General features: G+C 45.7%; 1 protein-coding gene across 1 annotated transcript in view; it reads right to left on the bottom strand.

Moving 5' to 3' along the window:
• nek11 (NIMA-related kinase 11) overlaps positions 1-12,494 on the bottom strand; it is a gene marked incomplete at its 5' end in the record, with an annotated part of 58,902 nt that extends 46,408 nt beyond the window's left edge. Inside the window, 2 exons of the mRNA XM_082552918.1 lie at positions 11,957-12,027; positions 12,479-12,494. Of these exons, the coding sequence (XP_082409044.1) occupies positions 11,957-12,027; positions 12,479-12,494 (87 nt within the window). The remainder of the gene's footprint in view (positions 1-11,956; positions 12,028-12,478) is intronic.
• Between the last annotated feature and the right edge of the window lie 3,952 nt (positions 12,495-16,446).

Here is a 16,446-nt window from a genome sequence, read left to right as displayed (position 1 = left end):
TGCTCTAAAAGCTCCCTGAAACGTCTTCAGTTGAACCAAAATGCCACAGCAGGCGTTTTTCTTCTCATTGGCTTCCTGTTAACTGCAGATTTTTTCCACATGTAGTCCTGAATAATCAGGATCATAACATTAAAGACCTCACAGTTCCTCATCAACCTAATAAAGGACTTCTTTCTCAGACTGCTGATTTATTTGTGGTTTCGAGAGTTTCTAAAAGTAGAACAGGAGGCAGAGCCTTCGGCTTTGAGGAGCTGCTGCAAAGAAACCGCGACTGGGGGAGATCAAGAATAAGACTCCGAGGACCCGAAGCAGGTGTGTACGAACCTTTGGAGCAGATCTCAGGTGAATTCAGGAAGTTTGTGCTGAACGAACCTGAGCGTGTTCTGTCAGAGACTGAAAACAGAAACTCCAGGTGTGGCAGAGACGATGGAGGTCACACAGCTGCTCCTAAAACCTCAGAGGAGACGAGCTCAGGTGAGTCACTGCTTGCATCATGTTGTCTGTGTGAGAGCGTCACTGTACAGCCAGAAGTACGTGGACACGATTGTATTCTGGGTAAACAGCATTCACACATGACATCCATGCTCCTGTTGGCTGCATTTGAAAAGTTCTTCCCGGCTTTCAGGAGCAGAAGACAAATGAGATTCTTTTTCGATGCTTTAAATAGAGCCGGCCTGTAGCTTAAATGGGTCAGCAGCAAGCTGCTTGAGAAAATCATTTACAAAACAGCTTCCTGATATTAAACACTCACAACAGCATGACATATACAACTCTACGCATCAAACACCAAAAGGGTCCACGCCCCAGAGCCTGGTACGCTTTTCACAAAGGTGTCTGTTATACAGCAGGTGTGCATCCATCCACTCATTCATCCATCTGACCATCCAACCGTCCATCCATCCGTCAGTCCATCCGTCCATCCATCCGTCCATCCATCCATCATCGATCCATCCAACCGTCCATCCATCCGTCAGTTCATCCGTCCATCCGTCCATCTGACCATCCAACCATCCAACCGTCCATCCATCCATCATCGATCCATCCAACCGTCCATCCATCCGTCAGTCCATCCGTCCATCCGTCCATCTGACCATCCAACCATCCAACCGTCCATCCATCCATCATCGATCCATCCAACCGTCCATCCATCCGTCAGTCCATCCGTCCATCTGACCATCCAACCGTCCAACCGTCCATCCATCCAACCGTCCATCCATCCGTCAGTCCATCCGTCCATCCGACCATCTGACCATCCAACCATCCAACCGTCCATCCATCCATCATCGATCCATCCAACCGTCCATCCATCCGTCAGTCCATCCGTCCATCCGACCATCTGACCATCCAACCGTCCATCCATCCATCATCGATCCATCCAACCGTCCATCCATCCAACCGTCCATCCATCCATCATCGATCCATCCAACCGTCCATCCATCCATCAGTCCATCCGTCCATCTGACCATCCAACCGTCCATCCATCCATCAGTCCATCCGTCCATCTGACCATCCAACCGTCCATCCATCCATCCATCATCGATCCATCCAACCGTCCATCCATCCGTCAGTCCATCCGTCCATCCGACCATCTGACCATCCAACCATCCAACCGTCCATCCATCCAACCGTCCATCCATCCATCATCGATCCATCCAACCGTCCATCCATCCATCAGTCCATCCGTCCATCTGACCATCCAACCGTCCATCCATCCATCAGTCCATCCGTCCATCTGACCATCCAACCGTCCATCCATCCATCATCGATCCATCCAACCGTCCATCCATCCGTCAGTCCATCCGTCCATCCGACCATCTGACCATCCAACCATCCAACCGTCCATCCATCCATCATCGATCCATCCAACCGTCCATCCATCCGTCAGTCCATCCGTCCATCCGACCATCTGACCATCCAACCGTCCATCCATCCATCATCGATCCATCCAACCGTCCATCCATCCAACCGTCCATCCATCCATCATCGATCCATCCAACCGTCCATCCATCCATCAGTCCATCCGTCCATCTGACCATCCAACTGTCCATCCATCCATCATCGATCCATCCAACCGTCCATCCATCCATCTTCTTCTGCTTATCCAATTATTTTAGTACCAGTAAAATGTGTGCGTTTTTAACTGTTATGTTCTCCATATTTTACACGTATTCTAATGTTTACTTTCTCAGCAACATTAACCACATCTGCAAAAGCTCCACTTTCTAATTTTCTAGGTTACTGCAGACATTTCCAGACTAAGTACCAAAGGAAAACATCTGCCGACATATGTGAGACCGGTCTGTAATGTCTCATTTAGGGTGATTAAAATCTCCAGCACCTGCTGCACTGAACAGAAATGTTTCACCGCATGTGGTGTTCAGTGTTTCAGCTGACAAACAGATGGGACTTTTGGATTTTACCCAAACTTCACCTCATGCAGTAAATCCACAGTGCAGATATCACTGTGAGATTCCCGGGAATGCCATCCAACAATGAACCACTGCATCCTGTGAGTGTCTGCAGATGAAAATGTAAAAACCAGCATCTGAGACACATGAATTTTAAAAGCAAGCATTTTGTAAGAGAGTTTGGAGAATTTGTGTCCCACTTTTAGGTTTTCTGGTTGTTTGGAGGTGTTTCTTCTTCTGTTCTTTGTCTCTGGAGAAAACGCTAAAGATAAAAAAAAAAAAAACGCAGAACGAAGCATCTTTAATCAATCTTTAACTTTCAGTAAGCAGAAAATAATCTTATCCCATGGGACTATTCATTTTTTATGTATTTCATTCCCTTTAAACCTACATACAGTTTTATTCAACAAAAACATGTCCAATAGTTCATCTCTGCTACCAGAAGCTTCCTGTGCATGATTTGCATCTTTGTCCATGAGGCCTTCTTCGGTGGACATTATCTTCGGTGGACATTATCCTGTCAAAATATACATTTTTAGGCAAAGTTTAAATGTAACATCTGATGGTTGCACATTAGGTTTGGGGGGAGAGTTTCTGGATCTTTGCTCCGTCCTCAGAGTGACTTTGTCTGCTTCCTGAAGATGAAAATAAATGTAAAAGATCACTTTTCAGTAGATCCAGCGTTACAGAAGTAGTTTCGATTTTTATGGACGTGTTCTCACAATTTTTTGGTCACACTTTGTACGACCTGCTTTCCACAAGGATCTGTACTCAGATTTCACTGGTGAGGCTTTATGTCCAGCTTTTAACTCATGGTAAAAATTAGAGATGTGCATCCCTCGTTAATTTAAACATGTAGCAATTTTACTTCTACAAGGACTTTGATTTAACTTGTCAACTATTCAGACTAAATATTGAACTGAAATTCACTCTGTTAGCTCACAATAAACTAATAAACTTCTACACGGACTGTAAACCATCATCGGTTTCTCTGATGAATCCTGCTCTCTGCTTTGTTTTCAGTGTACTGACAGCTTCTTTTCAGAGTTTCCTCCATCTTGATAACAACGCTCAGCCGTGACACGTGCTGCACTTCTGTTGCCATGGAAACCGCATCCAAACGGATAGAGGGGTCACGTACCTGGGGCGCTTAGCGTTTTCATTTTGTCCTCTAAAGTCTCATTTTTTCCACCGTAATCGAGCGGAGCGCTCTTCCTCACTCCCGACGTGCGACACACGGTGAAAACCACGAAGGTGTGAGGCCGAGTCCGTCTCTGGCACACGGAGATGTCAGAGATTTATGAGCAAACGCTGACACGTCGATCAGGCCACCCAGTCCAAATGTATCAGAGAGGGAGAGGCGAGAGGGGGGAGGAGGTGAGGAGAGGGGGGTGAGACCTGTCAGATGGTGAAAAGGGCAGAGATGACGACTCTAAACAACGGCTCGCCATCTGCTTTCTGACAACACAAAGACTTCTCACGGTCGGCTTCTTTCTGAATGACGCCCTGCAGAAAGAGTCAGAAAACCGTCCTTCAGCGGCGCCGCTTCCTGAGCCAACGCCTCGCAGCCACGCAGCACTCGACGTGCCACATGCACCGCCATTAGAAAAGTTTGTTTTCAGTCAGACAGCGCAGGAAGTTCAGCGCAGAGACTAGATTCTTTTTACTGAACTGTTTACTACAACGAAGGGTGAAGCCAGCTTAGAAAAGGAGCAAACGAAGGCTTTTAAAATTATTTTCAGCCGTAATCTTAACCTGACACTGGCTGTGACGTCGCCCACTCATGGAACCTTCTTGAATCCTCGACAGTGTTTTGAGACCAAACATGATGAGAAATATTTTTGTTCATGGTTTTGGTTTTGGTTAGGGATTCAGCCTGTGTTTAATCTCTGCTCCCGTGTCCCACGTTTCATGTCATGTTGTCTCATGTTGCGTGTCTTGAGTCTGAGTTCGGTCTGTGTGTTTCCTGTTTTATTTTGATAGTCCTTGTCCTACATCAGCGTATCTAGTTTTGCCTCCCCTGTCTCGTTGGGTCTGATTAGTCCCCGCTGTGTTCCCACCTGTTCCCCATCCTGCTCGTGTTTTCCTCTGTCTGTCATCGTGTCGTACCCTCACGATACTGTGTTTGTCCCTCTGTGTTACTAGTTCTCAGTTCCTGGTTTGTTTTCTAGTTTAGCTTTGTATTCGATGTGAGTTTTCCAGCAAGCTGCCGTTTTGAGTTTTTTCCTTCGTCTTGCGTCGTGCACATGGGTCCTCGCCCTGCCTGCCACACAGCACAACCACGACAGATATGACTGAGAAACAAAAATCTTCTTTTTTAATCGTCCCTTTGGCTCCAACTGGACCATAATTTACAAAACAAACACGATTTCATAAAATAAGAGCTGTTATATTCACTGCCACCAGGGGGAGACTCCTCCCAAAAAGAAGAGATAACGCTGCTGCTCGCTTGATCTGTGGCTCTATGATACTATTTATTATGGTCCCCTTAGAGTCAAATGTTACCAGCATCCATCTGGCCCTTCTGGATTCAAAACACTGGTAGCCACTAGAATACTTCACCTCGCCCGTGTCGGCTGTACGCTGACATAAAACACAGACGTAACAGACGGAGGGATGATGGCGAGTCGCACAAGCCTGGCTTCATGGACACTTTGATCTGCACCACACTCAAGTTTGTTGGCGTTGCAAAGAAAAACCTTTCCTGCCTCCTGAGCTCTGAAGCTTTATTTATTTATCACTTAGTTATGAGACTCATACGGAGCCCCGCAGGGGACATGGGAGAAAAAAAAATTAAGACGGACTTTTGCGAGTTTTGCGAGATCTCGCAACAGTTTTAGCCGCATTCTTCGGGCGCCGGCTCGAAGCCGACCGGGAGGTCGAGGCACGATGTGCCGGGAAAGCGGTGTTCCTCCCGGCTGTAGTAGGTCTCGACCTCCCGTTAGCTTCGAGCTAACGGGAGGTCGAAGGCCGAAGAATACGTTTGTTTTGCGAGATCTCGCAAAAGTCCGTCTTCATTTTTTTTTTCTTCCATGTCCCCTGCGGGGCTCCGTAGACTCAATCTTCCCGTTAAACAAACAGAGGATTAATTTATCTTCTTTACGAATCCTCAAAATCCCTCCTCGGTGCTCGCCCTGTCCGAGTAAACCACAGAGCCCTTCATTGTGAGCATGTCCCTGGACAACACCTCCAGCTAAACACCGTGAACCGCTGACAACAGCTGAGGGCAGAAGATGGATTGGGGGCTGCAGCTAGCCTTTATTAGAAGGACTTTCAGGAGATAACAAGGACAAAGAGGAGCATAAGGGGCGTGGGGGGCGGCACCTGAGATTGAGCAGCACACTCCAGATTGATCCAAAAACAGCTGAGAGCTATGAGCTCAAATGTGTGAGAGTAAACATGCAACAGCACCAAAGGTCTATGGACATCTGAGGGCACAAATATTAACAGCTCCACACTCATCACAGCAATAATTCAATTTTATTCATATAGCACCAAATCACAACAACACTCGCCTCAAAGCTCTTTATGGTGGAAGGTACGGACCCTTTAATAACACAGAGAGAACCCAGTGTTGGTGGTGACGGCGGGAAGGAAAAACTCCCTTCTAACAGGAACGAATCATCTTCATGGGCACGAATGTCGTGGTCATTTTGGCTTTTTAATCATTTTCTTTAATCTGTTCTTTTCCTGGACTGGAATGACTGTACAGCTTACACGATTTTAAAAAGCAGGAATTTGGTACACAAACATGAAATTCGTTTAGATTTCTCTTCTCCACACAGCATCAACATGTACATACAGCCCCACTAACAACAACAACAAGCATAATTGTGTCTGCATACATAAGCACACTGAGCTGGTTTCTCGGCACAGACCTGAGTTTTGAGTGTAGGCCACAAATCTTAATTCAGCCGTATTCAAACACACATCAGAAGAGGTTTTGGAATCAGGCTAACAATACATGGTCCTCCCCGACCTCCACGCTGTTACAACTACACTTAAAAGCCGAATCTGTACCAGGGAACAATCATCTTTAAATGAACCTGACCAATTCGTGTCACGGTCCTGGTCAGTGACAGTGTTTAGTCTTTTGGTTTATGGTTCTGTGTTTCTAGCTCTAGTAGTTCTTTGTTCTGGGATTTTAGTTCTTACGTTTTGTTTCTGTGTTCCCTTTGATCGGTGTCAAGTCCATGCCTCTTCCTGTTGTGTTTCCTGTTTTATTTTGATACTTCCTGTCCTGTTTGCAGTGTGTCTGCTTTTGCTTCCCTTGTCTCGTTCGGTCTAAGTTCTCCCAGCTGTGTGCCCCTCCTGTCTCCCGTTCCCTGATTACTCTGGTGTCTATTTAACCCTGTGTTTTGCTCGCCCTCTGTCATGTTGTACCCTCATATCTGTCTGTGTTCTGGCTGCTGGAGACGCCTTGTTATGATTCCAGTCTAGTTAGTTTTCTGTTTGTTTGCCATCCGGCAAATAAAGCTGAGTTTACGTTGGCCGTCTTGAGTCCTGCACTTGGGTCCTGCCTGCCGCACACAGACCGTGATAATTCTGCTGAGAAGGTAAATGGTAAATGGCCTGTATTTATATAGCGCTTTTACTAGTCCCTAAGGACCCCAAAGCGCTTTACATATCCAGTCACACACACATTCACACACTGGTGATGGCAAGCTACATTGTAGCCACAGCCACCCTGGGGCGCACTGACAGAGGCGAGGCTGCCGGACACTGGCGCCACCGGGCCCTCTGACCACCACCAGTAGGCAACGGGTGAAGTGTCTTGCCCAAGGACACAACAACCAAGACTGTCCGAGCCGGGGCTCGAACCGGCAACCTTCCGATTACAAGGCGAACTCCTAACTCTTGAGCCACGACAGATGTGGACAAAACCCCGACAGAAGTCTGGTCAAGGTGCAGCTTCCTAATGAACGTTTAAACAAATATTGGCTGTACGTTCACTTTGACCCCGTTTGCTTCAGAGAAAATCCAAAATAATGAAACATTTATTTTTTAAAAATCAATTCTTGTAAAGATTCCAGCAAAGGAAAATAAATGTTCAAAGAAATCATTAAAAGCGTAAATTTACCATGACATTCATGCCCATTACGAGTGGATGTAAACATGTGACCAGTCTCAGCGTTTGTCCACTTTCTCACAGGAAGTTTCTCTTCCTGAAAAGAAACAATTTTCTAAAAAAGTCTTTCCTGTCACTTTAATGTAAATCTGATTCTAACCTGATCTGATCCAAACCCACAAACAGTCCTTTGAGTCCCAAAGTGACCAGAGATAAAGTCCTTAGAAGGTCTAACACGATGACCCGTCCTCACAAACATGGACATTTGACCACAGACACAAAACGCACTCTGCTGCTGAGTTTTGGCCGTTGGATTCTGGTTTGGAGATGACAGAAAGATGTGCTGGAAGGACAGCATGCTGCATCCCTGTGTGTGTCGCCCACTCAACCATTCATGTGTTCAGTCACTGAGGTGAGGAGTCAGAGACGTGATAAACATGAAGGCGGTGAGGATTTCTCAGGTCCTCGTCCTGCTGTAAAACTGCCTGAGCATGCTGTCATCCTCCCTGGCTGGACTGAAGAGTGTGCGTGTTTGTTTGTACTTGTATCACAGAGTCTGTGGGGACTTAAATCTGTTGGACACATTGTGGGAGCACGTCTCGTTTTGGGGACAAAGAGCGAATCTGTATAAGTGCAGGTGCATCTTGGGATGAAGACTGGGTTTAAGGTTATCCTCCTGATGATGAATGTACACGACTGTAACGTCAACTTGATGATGAAGGCGTGACTGTGTGTGTGTGTGTGTGTGTGTGTGTGTGTGTGTGTGTGTGTGTCAGGGTTGGCGAGGAAGCGACAGAGCGTGACCGATGGAAAACGAGAGGAGTGATGAGATGGAGGTAGACGCAGATAGGACAGAGATAGAAGAGATATGTTATCAGTACTTGTGTCAGGTATTTCCTGTGAGTGTCTCCATCTGAGCTGATTAATAAGGACCTCAGATCTCTACATCAGCACAGCACAAATAATAAGGTGTGATTAGAAGTATTTCAGCATAGTCAGAAAAACTTTACTCTTGATTACATCTCTGAATCCTAAACTTCCTCTAATACTGCAGCTGCAAGCGATCCATGCAGGCTAACACAGCATTCATCCCCCCTGGTCCTCCTGTCCTGGGACACTTCAGGCCAACAGTCGACCCAGTTTTATTTCCATAGCACCAAATCACAACAGTAATCACCTCAGGCTGATTTATATTGTAAGATAAGCAGCCTACAATAATATAGAGAAAACCCCAAAATTCAGACACCCCCTTCTGAGCAAACACTTGGTGACAATGGAAAGGATAAACTCCCTTTCAACAGGAAGAAAGCTCCAGCAGAACCAGACTCGGGGAGGCGTGGCCATCTCAAAAAGGGCGAGGTCTCTTTGACTGACAGATGGATGGAGGGCAGGCAGCTCCTACCTGCCTGCTGGGCTTCTCCTTGTTCTGCAATTGAAAGTATTTAATATAATTGTCCAATGAAATCCCTGCTGTGTGGTTAACTGTACAAACACGCTACCAAAGACGTCCATGCTCCAGCTTTCTGATAGAAATTCTCCCATTTTATTGAGTTAGCACAAGTTTGCAAGTATCTGCACGCACACATGCACAAGGCTGACGGCTAGAAGTCACTAACAAAGTCTGCTAGTATTAGCAAGTTCGTTACTCCGTGCTCTCATCCTTATTTGATCAGTTCTTTCTAATAATAAAACGAGGGAGCCAAATGTTAACAATGTTTGTCACGTGAAAATGACATTTTTGGGCTCCACTCATTATCAACATCATGAAGCAGGATGTCAGCCTGTGATCGGCTGTGATCAGCTGATCACGGGGCCGGGGTTAAAAGAGAGACGCCACCCACCTGTTCGCCGCTCAGACATCAGTATCTTCTTGTCAGGAGCTCCGAAACTCTGCCGACGTCAGTCTCCGCCTGATTCAGCAACTGTGAGTGACAATCCCTTTCAATCCTTTTTCTCTTCCCGGCTCCGCTCGCTCTCTGTCTGTAACGACAGTTCCGAAGCCACGCTTCGTGCACTGGTCATTACTAGAATAACTGCGTGTCTGCTCCAAACCCACCGCTAGCCTTCGCCGCGCTTGGGTCTAGCCAGCACGCCACACGGGCACGCCGAATTACTGTGTGTGATCCGCCCGGCCGTGACACAGGAAGTCTTTGGAATGGAAGTTTTTTCTTTGTTAGAGCTCAGAAGAACTGGGTGCTGCCCCTCAGCAGGCTTCCAGTAATTGACCAGTCACAGTAAAGCATATTTTTAGGGAGGGGAGCGAACAACAGGAGCTAAAATGACTTGTTTCGAGATGAATCGTGCACTATAACAAGGATAGGAACTGTTTTAAACGCTCAATCATCCAAAGCTGGTCCATGGATAAGGTACGCTTTAATAACAGATGTTACTCGATTTTGATCATTTCATAAATGAATGTCTGACACGCATAAGTGTGTTTTTTATTAAAGAGTCCGGCCACGTTAAGTGCACATGAAAGAAGAAGACGTCAGATTGACTCTCTGTGAATCAGAGCCGCTTCAGCTCGGACAGAAAGGACAGAGATGCTACGTTCAGCTCATGAAAGGCTCGCAGTCACCAGCTGCTGAATGCATCCCGAGCACAGGTTTGGTGTCTCTTCTTATCTGTGATGTATTTAATTATGCGTTTGTTCAAAGTCGCATTTACGACTGACAGCTCACCGCTGTTGAACTCGCACACAAAGAAAATCTTTGTGATGACGACAAGCAGCTGAAGGAAACCAGTGAGACCAGTTCATGTTCTCACATCTTCTTCTGCTGGAACTATTTCGCAGCCTCAAAGCAACGAGCCGCAGTGCAATCCCACTGAGCTCTGTGTGACGGGAAGGAGGCGGCTCTGTTCGCCGAGCTCGCTCCACACAGACGTGAATGAGTGTACCGTCAGCTGACTCACCGTCTCTGCTAACATCCACAGACAGGTTCCTCGCACAAACAGGAGGAAACAAAGCATGAGAGCAGGAAGAAGAGCTGAAAGCAGCGAAGAAGAGATAAAATCCCAAGGGTGAGGACGACAGCGCAAAACTCATGATGTGCACAATTCTTTTTTGCTCTTTTTTAATAGCCAGTACATAAAACTAAGCTTTGGTGATACAGAGCATACACCTGAGCAGTTTCATGGTCCCTCATGGAAGAACTTTCATCAGCGCCCTTATTTCCCCGCGGTCGCCACAGCAGATTGATCCACGTGTTTGATTTGGCATAGATTTTCCCCCAGATGCTGTTTCTGATGCAATTATCCCAGTTTGGAACCAGCACTAGCCGTACATCAGCTTGTCAAATACCGAGGGTGGGTTTGCATCTTCTCCCAGTCTCAAACCAGGAATCCAGCGTAGGCACTGAACCCTCAGAGACTCAGGGCCTCTGAGTTCTGCCAGTACGATATAATCAAATTAAAAATGCTCCAAAAGGCTCAAACAGCACAAACAAGGTCCAAAGATCCAGTTCATAATTCTCCAAAAAATAAAACACCTACCTTTTGTTTGACTCTGTCTGTAATCACACAAACGGCTTCATTACGTGAAGCCAACACTGTCAGTAACTAAAGGTGATTTTCAGTAAAAGCTGAAATTTGACAGAGTAATAATGTAAAAATGACTCGTGTTTCCTATTGTTGTAATTCTTCTGTTATTCAGTTTTATGGAAATATTTTCAGTTTATCAGCATCAAAGTTTCATGTTTTAAATATTTGTTGCAAATTGATGAAGTAAAAAAATGCTCTTCCTTTTTCTGCCTCAGACCAGTCTGACCTCTGAGCCTCCTTCCCCACAGAGCGGATGCTCTACGTCCCACGAGCCTGGAAACAGACCTCCAAATCCTCCACCTTGCACTGCCACTCGAGCCACAGCACAGCGTCTGAAGACAACAGTCTGAGTGAGCTTAGACGAAGTTCAGTTAAAGCTGCTCGGTGGCAGGAGCTGAACAGGTGGGTGATCTCTGATCACTAATCAGCCTGATTGATTTTACTGCTCAAAGACTGTAGCACATCTGCTGAAGGAGCTACAGTGCAAGCATGTACAAGCCAATATCGCCATCTAGTGTCCGTCTGCAGAACTGTTTCTGTCCTGCAGCTTCAGCACTGCTCTGTGTCCTCTGAGCTCGAGTGGAGGCCTCCATCAGCAAAAGTCCAAACGTTCCAAATATTACCATCAAACATTTACAAATCCACTCAAGAGGAAGCAAACGTTTATAAATAGATCATAAACACTTTCACAGTTTTTATGTTTTTACTCATTTTTAAATTCATTTTGTTTGTCTTAATGTGCCTTTATCACTAATTTTACTTATTACTCTAAATATGTTCTCTATGTAACCTATTTTCTACACTAAAGCATATATATGTATGTATTTATTGAAACGTGTTAAATAAATGTAATTTTTTTTTATCCAACAATCAAATCTAATTGGGATTAAAAAGCAGCAAAAACATCCAGATGCCAACAAGATGATTCAAAGCTACTCACAGCTTCTCTCCATCTGCAGCTTTGGCATCCTGAACCAGAAAAACCGAACCAAAACTTCCTCAGCCCAGATTCTGCAGGATGCTGTATCGCTTAGCGACCAGACCACCGCCTCCGGGGGTCAAAGGTTGGCCGGCTGCCACCTCCTGGAACCGAGGCATCCTGTCAGCTCACCTGTGGAATAAGAAGAGGCGACGGAGAGCTCAGAGTCACTAAAAGCGCAGTTCGACTTCCCCGAATGGGAAAATGATATCCATGTATTACGTCTGTGTGTTCACACTGGCCCTCCACAGTAATTCACTGGTCCAGTGTTCCACGACCAGGACGAAATACGTGTCATGTTCCTTCCACCGCCCGACAATATCCTCAGTCGTAATCAGTAACGCTACAGCCGCAATATACACAGTACAGGTAGAGCACCGCTTTCCCCTCCCGAGTCGCCTGATGGTTATCAGCTGCATCCAAAGTCCCACAGGCTAACCAAGCCTGATAAGACTCCTTCTTTAGCACGATGGTTCCTTTTACCTCTGATGTCCACCATCTTCTGTGGTTAGCACCATGACAGGCACCAACCACCTTGCAGCCCCAGCTCAGTGCAGCAGCTTCAGCAATGGCGGGGCTGAACATGGTGCATTCAAACTCAGTGTTTCCCTTGGAATGCTGTCAACTCTCTGCCAGGGATGGGAGTCTCCCGGACTGTGGGCTCTGCTAGGCATTTCCAGTGTACCCTCAGTATACATTTAGGCACATTGGGTCTATCCAACATCCTCCTTGGCCACCTGATCCAACCCACTGCATCTGGTTGAAACCTCTCAACCTCACGCATAAGCTCACGCTCCTTCCACACCAGGTGACGTTTCATGTCTCGATAGCCGGGCATTGGTCTACCAGGATCTCCACCCTTGGTCGCCACCCAGCACACTGCATGCAACCCCTAAGCCACCTTCTGAGGGTGGTGGGCCTACAGGATTGTGAGCCCAAGTCCTTTCCTGCCTGGCTCCAGGGCGGGACCCCGGCAACCCTATCTCAGACACGTTGAACTGTTTCCTAGGCTCATGAGGGTTTCTGAATAGCTCTTTGTCTGGTCCTTCACCCAGGACCAATTTGTCATTTGACAACATAGCCCCTGGGATTCCTGGGATACACAAAACCCTCCACCATGATAAGGTAGCGATTCACAGAGGGGATCATAGATTAATTTCTAAAGACAGAGTAAAATAAAATCACAGATGTGGTATTTCTTTCATTCTGAAAAGAAGAAGAAACCAAAAAAGTCTAAGAAACAATCAAATCCATCCCAGAGTGAGAGAAGTGAAGCAGAAAACTGTTAAGGCTTTCATCAGAGGAGTTATTTTATTTTGAAAACATTTCAGGAAATTGGTTTTATTTTGAAAATGTGACCGGACCCATAAATGCACACACTCAATCGCTTTGTCCGTTAATGGAACTCGGGTACCAGTATCATGTCTTTTTAAACAACTGTTTTCTCGAGCTTAGAGCATGCGCGGGTGGAGGATACGACAACCGGAAGCTTATCAGCTGTTTGTATCCGCTGCTTTAATCAGCTCGTTTGTTCCCGTAAAACCGACGGCGGAGACGAAAAAAGGAGAAAAAGAGCTAAAAGTGTCCGATAGTGAAGTTCTGAGGATCTCGAGTAGCGGAAAAGCTGCCGCGTCATCTCGCGATATTTGGGTTTTTAAATGAACCATTTAACCAGGTAAATAAACTGGAGCGATGATTTGTTGCTCGTTTGTGTTGTTGTGTTTGCACATCTCTGTTGTTTGTGGGGCTCGCACACAAGAATTTCACTCGCATGTGCTGTGCCAGTGTGCCTGCACATGTGATGTGACAATAAAAGTGATTTGATTTGATTTGTTGTGTTGTTTACCTGCAGCAACTCTGGATGGCGGACTTCCGTGTTTCCATGGAAACTAAAAACAACGAACGCGCAGGCGCACTGACAAATGCAGGGGAGGAGCTTACGTCAGGAGCTCTCACCAGGTGTTCTCACCTTGTTTACTTCCTGCGACCAATCTGCTGCTTCCTCTGTGGTCACATGAAGCTGAGGCGACACAAACTGAATATATTGCATACTGTTACTTCTTGCTGTCAGTAGCATTTAAGCTGACAAAGCAACAAGCTGTGTTGAAAGACCTTCAAACTATACGTCAGTTTTCACATTTTGTTTTATTAGAATAAAAAAATATATAAGCGATGCTTTTCTCTGAATTCTATCGATACGTTTGTGCTGCAAGAAATTGTTAAAAAATGAAGCATTTTCTAAGGACAGCATGAAAAACAGTAAAGAAAGAAAAATGCTGCCTCTTTCCTATTGGTTGAAAAATGTACCATGTCGACCAATTGAAAAAAAACCCCCGACAACACGTGGTTGTTTAGGAAGAGAGAGAGAGGGCGGGATTTGTGATGTTTAGTGTGTTGGGAGTGTGTTGTGTGTCAGTGAGGGCACTAATGAATGTGACAAAGGCTGCAGTGCAAACACTGTCTCCAGGTGGAAACAGGAGCAGTGATGCACCTCCTGCTGTCAGGCCTGCAGCTTTGTCCCTGTGCTGTTCTCTGTCTCGTGGCCACAAACTCATTTTCTTCACTGACACCAATGATTCGTGCGGCATCTTATTGTGACACCTGCTTGTTCTCTCCAGTGGCAGTCCTAGCCTGTTTGGCGCCCCGGGCGAACCCCCCCCCCCCCCCACACACACACACACACAAACAGACACATAAAACATATTAAGGATTGTACATTAACATAAAACTGTTGTCGAAATTCACCAGAGAAACACAAACACACACACACATGAAGAGAGAGAGAGTATGCATTGTATGAGAACAAGACAAATCAACAACTGACAATCACTAATTAATATTAAAATCTGTAACATAATGTGTTGTTTGGAGTTTAGTTTGTTACTGTTACTATTTTTACCATTTCTTCTTGGAGCAACTGTAACGCACATCATTTCCTCAGGGATTAATAAAGTATTCTGATTCTGATTGTTTCAGGATGAGCTGCCATCATCCAATCACACATCTGCTTACCTGCATCTTTTGCTCGTTTCTACTCCTCTTCTTTTCTCTTTTTCTAAACTGAGCACCTGATGGCTTTGAACTTTTCTTGTCCATCTTCCATTGGTTTTAATTTTGCACTCCAGTATGAACACCCATCCCTCAACCCGAGGATCACCATAACATGATCTAACACACCTACACCTTAGTTCACAGATTCACTTTGTCTAAGACGCATTTCTGGGATTTCACACAACCCAGGATTCAAATCATGAATACATAATGGATTTGGATTTACATCATTATGAATGAAATGTGCTCTACTTGGAAGCAGCTGGCCCCTCCCCTTTTGACAGGTTGTGTGTGAGACTTTAAATCATCAAACTATAAATTATAAATTGTCATTGATCCTTTACCCCGAGTCCTAAAGTGTATATTTATTTTCTTACTGTTCTTATGTTTATTGTTTGTTTCCTTGCACTACTGTAGTTGGAGCCTCGTCATCTCGTCTCTATATGCTGGACTGTCTGTAGCGGAGATGACAATAAAGTTTACTTTGACTTCAGCAGCGAGCAGGCGCACCGAGGGCTCTCGCGCTCACTTCAAAGAATTTTGAAAAAACATCGGTGCAAATTATGAATCTGCATCATGATGTCTGGTGTTTTCATGTTTGTTGTTTTGTTTTTATTTTGTTTTATTTTGTGAGTTGGTTATTAGATGCTGCTCCAGCCACCAGAGAATCCCCTGTCGCCCCGCCCTCTCCTCCCTGTGCCGCAAGCAGCAGGCGCACCTTGCAAACGGAGGGCGCCCTTACTCCCAGCAAATGGGCGTAAGAACACCGATCCCCACTATACATTATATATATATACTATACATTTTACTTTGGGTGTCAGATTCAGATAATTATTTATTAAAAGCTCGACATTTTAAATGAGAGTAAGAAAGAAAAGTATGTCTTTGTGCCCCCTTTTCCCTGTTACTGCCCTATCGGCCCCCCTGGCTAAACCATGCTAGACCCGCCCCTGCACAGTTACGTCAGCTGCGTAGAAAAGGATCCTGGTGTAGAAAGTAATATTAAATAAATTCTAACTGCAGCTTATCAAGCTTAAACGTGCTGCTGTTGTTCAGCCGCTGGTTTCCTCTTTCTGGTGCAAAGTGGGCCAAAAACAAACCAGAGAGACGATCAGCTGATCATTGATCATGATTGAAGCAGCAACAGGAGAGGGAGGGGGAGGCAGTCGCTCCGTATATCAGTTAAGCTTAACGTGGGAATGCTTTACAAACATTCAGAGATGAACTTACACACTTGCTTTACTTCTCTCTGCGATAACTTTGTCGGAGATGAAATGCCGGGTTGGTAGCGAGGCTCCAAATCAGGGGCGATTCTAGGATCAGAGCTTTGGGGGTGCTGAGCACCCAGACAGCTGCCCAGCCAGGCAAGATCAACTTTACTCGTCACGATGAGACGTCTT

Source organism: Aulonocara stuartgranti (genome assembly GCF_965226115.1).
Source record: "Aulonocara stuartgranti genome assembly, chromosome: 11".
Classification (NCBI taxonomy): domain Eukaryota; kingdom Metazoa; phylum Chordata; class Actinopteri; order Cichliformes; family Cichlidae; genus Aulonocara; species Aulonocara stuartgranti.
Note: the sequence above shows the minus strand (reverse complement) of the source record. Positions and strands in the feature narration are given on the sequence as shown.